The sequence below is a fragment of the Alexandromys fortis genome, unplaced genomic scaffold (genome assembly GCF_014885135.2).
Source record: "Alexandromys fortis isolate MF-2015 unplaced genomic scaffold, M_Fortis_MF-2015_v1.1 scaffold_109, whole genome shotgun sequence".
Classification (NCBI taxonomy): domain Eukaryota; kingdom Metazoa; phylum Chordata; class Mammalia; order Rodentia; family Cricetidae; genus Alexandromys; species Alexandromys fortis.
In genome coordinates this window covers 18,219-23,229 of record NW_026068005.1, presented here as the reverse complement: position 1 = coordinate 23,229, position 5,011 = coordinate 18,219, and the positions used below count along the sequence as shown (strand labels likewise).

The window sequence follows — 5,011 nt, the reverse complement described above, 5'->3', positions numbered from 1 at the left end:
AATAATCTATATCATAACTAAGGAAAACTATAACTATAACTAGCTATTCTTAACTCCATCAAAGACTCAAGGAAGATACAATATTACCTAAGCAAAGAAATAAGCAACTTTCCAACTCTAGAAATGACAGAGACATCTTGCTGCCTGGACAGTCACCCAAAGTTCCTCTGTACCGTTGGGGCATCCATCTTCGAACTACAGGCCCATAGTTTCCAGCAGACATTTCCACAAAGCAGGAAATTTCAAAGACAGTCACTATCTGCTTGTCCTGAAGAATGTCTTGCAGACTCTTTTATGAATCAGGAACCCCAAAAGATCATCTCACCTTTAGGCAAGTTCAGCAGTCCTCTCTCTGCGGGTTCTCTGTGTCCAGTTTATGCAATAGTCCAGGCAAGAGCAGTTTCTTGCCCAAATGGCTATCAAACTCCATAAGGAGCCTCTTCGATGCCCATCTTCCTCTTGAAGTAGATTGGTGCTGCCAGGAGCAGAGTGTGTCATTGTCATGAAAAGTCCTAAGTTATTAAAACATTTAAAATGCCATATTCTCTACCCTTTGAAAGATATGAAAAATGCCTATCTAAAATATATCTACGCACATATAGAAAATCTTAACTAACATGACTACAAACTTGACTATTATGATTATCTATTAACAATCTATATACATTACATTTTTAAATGAACTACACAATCACAATACCTTAATAAAGATCAGAAATACATATACATATAACAAAACTGACCTTAAAATCTCTATCCATAAAGCAAAATCTATACTAATGCAAATTATTCCGAATGCAGACAGATTGTCAAAATATAGACAGCTTTAATGGAGGAATAGACTTACAGAACCACCATTCCTGTGGAGACCAGGAAAGCAGAAGTGAGGGCTGGGAGCACGCTCGCCAAATTTATAGGCAAACTTTAGCCTGAGGCGAACACACCCCCTAAGGGGTGGGACTTATCCCTACATGGTACGTATAATTTATTTGCACTGTTTATCTTGAGTGAATATGGACTTTGCGGGTTGTGGGGAGGAGTTTGAGACAAAGTCTCACCACAGACTCACTGTATAGGCCAGGCTTTGAACTCACGATCTGCCTGCCTCTTCTGAGTACTGGGATTAAAGGTCTGTAGCATGACTAGTGAGGTGGTCGATTTTCAATGCTCCTGGCCATGCTGATTTACTTTGAAACTGTCCTCCAGTTTTACTTGTCTTTTTCCTACTGAATTGTAAAAACTCTGCACATAAGAAAGCCCTTTACTAGCATATGCTGTGAATATTTTGCCCTTTAATCTTTCTTTTTTAATTTTAAAGGTTTGTTTTTTATGATGTGGTAAGATGCCCCCCGAAGCCTGAAGAGCCGAGGTGACACGGAACTAAACTAAACTCAGATCCTCTGCGAGAGCAACATGAGTACTGAGAAATCTTTCCAGCCTCCTGAAATTGTTTTTCATTATAGGGAGGGAGGGAAGGAGGGAGAGAGTAGGGAGATCAAAGGATAATTTGTGGGAATCAGTTCTTCCCCTATACGTATCCTAGGTGTAAGCTCAGGTTGTAAGATTTGAACTGCTGAGCAATCTCAGAAGCCCTCTTTCTTGTATGTGGTCAGATATTATTAGGATTGTTCTTTTTATCCTCTAGTTCTTAAGTCTCACAGACATCTTTCCCACTTCAAAACCTAAGGTTTTATATCCTAATATTCTTTTGGAGGGTGGGGATGGGGATGAAACAGGGTTTTTCTGTATAGCCCCAACTGTCCTAAAACTCTATACCTGGCTGGCTTTGAATGTAGAGAACCGCCTGCCTTTGCCTCCTAAGTGCTGGGATTAAAGGCATGTGCCACCACTGCCTGGCTATCCAAATACTCTTAGAGTTCATGTTCTTAAAAAAACAAAAAGATTTATTTTTAATTCATTTGTATGAATGTTTTGCTTAATTGTATGTAAAGGTACTACTTGTTGCCTAATGCTTGCAGAGCCAGAGGAGGGGCCATAGTCCCTGGAATCGGATTAAGGGTAATTAATTGTAGGCCATTGTGGGTGCATGGAGCTGAACCCAGGACCTCTGCGAAAGTAGCTAGTGCTCTTAACTGCTGACCTATCTATCTCTCTAGTTCCAGTTGATAACATTTGGTCATGAATCTTTCTGCCCAAGGAATGCCCTCAGTATCTGTTTTGGAAACACCCACATTTAACCCATGGTAGTGCAGGTCTATAATCCCTGTATTTTTAAACACAGGCCTAATTAAAAGCTAACCTTAAATTCAAGACCAGTTTTTCCTGCATAGAGTTCCAAGGAAGCTGGAGGTACAAAGTGATGCCCTCTTTCAAACCATGCAAAATCAAACAAACCCATTTGGCAACTTTTCATACTGACAGAAAAAGAATGCGTTTGCCAAAGAATTCCTGACTGCCAAGCTAGTCATGGAACCTTTGAATAGGATTTTTAAGATAATATATGTGGATAGTGCTTTCCTGCATGTATGTTTGTGTACCATTTGCATGCAGTAACCACAGAAACCGAAAGAGATTATTGAATCTGCAGACAGTTGTTAGCTGCTGTATGGATGCTGAGACTCAACACCCATGTCCTCTGGAAGAGCAGATAGAGCTCTTAACTCCTGAGCCATGTCTTCAACTCCCTGGATAGGGATATACTTTATATGCTTTAGGTTAGGAATGCTTGTAAGAACATAAATATGTACAGACATAATTACTCTTTTAAATTTTTATTGTTTTTCTGTAGAAGGAGCAGCGGGCTGCGTTCCTGCCACCCAGCTCCCGGCCGCCTGGCTAGCTTATGCCCCGAAGTCATTTACATGGAAACTGTATTCTTTTAAACACTGCCTGGCCCATTATCTCTAGCCTCTTACTGGCTAATTCTCACATCTTGATTAACCCATTTCTAATAATTTGTGTAGCACCACGAGGTGGTGGCTTAACGGGAAGATTCTAGCCTATGTCCACCTTGGGTCGGAGCTTCATCCCGTCTGCCATACTGCCTTCTACCCAGCATCCTGTTCTGTCTACTCTACCTATCTAAATCCTGCCCTATCAGAAAGCCAAGGCAGTTATTTTCTTTATTAACCAATGAGAGTAACACATAGACAGATGGCTCTCCTCCATCATTTTTCTGTATGCGTAGTGTCCCAGCATATATGTCTATACTTTAATGAGTGCCTGGTTTCCAGGGAGGCCAAAAGAGATCCCCTAGACCTGGAGTTTCCTACATGAGCTGTCATGTGGGCATTGGGAATCAAACTCAGGTCATCTAAAAGAACAGCTGGTGGTCTTAATTGCTGAACCATTTCTTTAACCATATAACAATCTTTTAAAGTTAGTCAAACACTGGTGGTGAGGGGCTAGGCCAGATCTTTCTATTTGATAGGCAAGTATTTTTCCATCATACTGTCTGTGTCCCTGACCTCTACTGCCCCCCTTCCCAGCTCCCTCTCACTCCAATTCAGGATTTCACTATGTGATTGTGGCTGTCCTCAAACTGGAGCACCTCCTGCCTCTGCCTCCTGAATGCTAGGATTATAGGCAGACATGTAGTACCGCAGCTAGATCTGCTTTTCACTTGCACTTATCTAGTTTGGAGTCTGCCATCAGACACTGAAATGAGCACACAGAACTGCTACACAGTTAAGTCTCTGCATTTCCACAGGGGACCTGGCAAAGCTTCTTGGAGTAGCCAGGAAAATTGCCAGTACTGAAGAAGATGCTTTTTCATTTCAACTGAGAACTTAGAAAGCTTCAAGATAGAAACCATCTCCCACAGTGCAGGAAGCCTTGATGAAGAGATCCATTGTGGTCAGGAGTCTGCGCTAGCAGGCACAGGGCACAGGGCTTCTCTGCACAACAGAAGAGCTGGCGACTCCTCAGAAGGAAGACACTGGACTCAGCTCACTTTGGCTTGACTGTGTTTCCCGTTGCTTGGAGCGCTTGCAGTATTTGTACAACAGAAACACCAAGCTACAGACTCCAAGTAGCAGAAGAGCGAAGAGCACATACAATGCTGTCTGTGCTTCTGTGATGCCCAGCATCAGCCCCAGGAAGGGCACTTCTGCCTTCACAGGGCTGGCAGTGGGCTCAGCATCTAGGAAAGGACAATGGGGACTCAGGCTCTGGCCATTCTGGAAAGGTCCCGCTGATCCTGCAGTCAAAAGACTGCATAGTACCCTCCTCCCAAACATACACAACAAAAGAAAGCTCAAGGCTGTGGTGTCGGCATGGATCACCTTCATGGTGGTGTTTTTGTATGTGCATACCATGATGCTCACGTATGAACAGAGCATAATTTCCAGGAGGTCTCTATTTCCACTTTGGGCTCCTAGTATTAAACTCATGCCATAACGCTTTTCCCTACAAAACCATGAGCCATCTCTCTGTGCCACCCCACTGCAACATTCTTTATTCACCCGAGACTGGTCTCATGTAGCCCAGACAGACCTCAGTTATGCCAGGTAGTCATGGATGACCTTGAACTTCAAATTCTACTGCCTCTACTTCCTAGGTACTCAGATGCAGGGCTGGGCAACTGTACCCTGTTTGTGTAGCACTGAGTATGGTCATAACCATTTCTGTTTTATAGTCACCCATAAGTACTAGCTGTAGTATTTATACAATCCTTAAACTTGACCTAGAAACTGCCTGGAAGTGTCTGTCCTTCTCAAGGAAGGCGCTGCAATGAGTTAGAGGTAGGACTGGAGGAATCTAGCTCTGCTCCTTCCCACAGCAGGGCCCAGTCTCTATGGTAAGACAGGCTCTGGAGAGACCTGCAGCAGCCAAAAGGTGCTTGGAGTGCATGCTAATGAAAGGAGGGGACAGAAGGGCAGGAGAAGGCCAGGAACTAGAGGAAGGCAGGTGGAAAGAGCAGCTCCCTCTCACCCTTGACCACACAGTGTTGGTCCCTCCCAGCGCCACCTACCCTCTGGTTGCTGGAGACAAGGGTGAGGTCCTTGTGCAGGGTCAGGAAAGCCATTGCAGCGCACTACAGAGGCATAGA

General features: G+C 43.7%; 1 protein-coding gene across 1 annotated transcript in view; it reads right to left on the bottom strand.

The window, feature by feature from the left end:
* Window positions 1–6: 6 nt before the first annotated feature.
* Window positions 7–5,011, bottom strand: part of LOC126513233 (lactase/phlorizin hydrolase-like) — a gene marked incomplete at its 5' end in the record, with an annotated part of 17,196 nt that continues 12,191 nt past the window's right edge. The window contains one exon of the mRNA XM_050161494.1: window positions 7–4,102. Coding sequence (XP_050017451.1) covers window positions 3,885–4,102 — 218 coding nt within the window. The remainder of the gene's footprint in view (window positions 4,103–5,011) is intronic.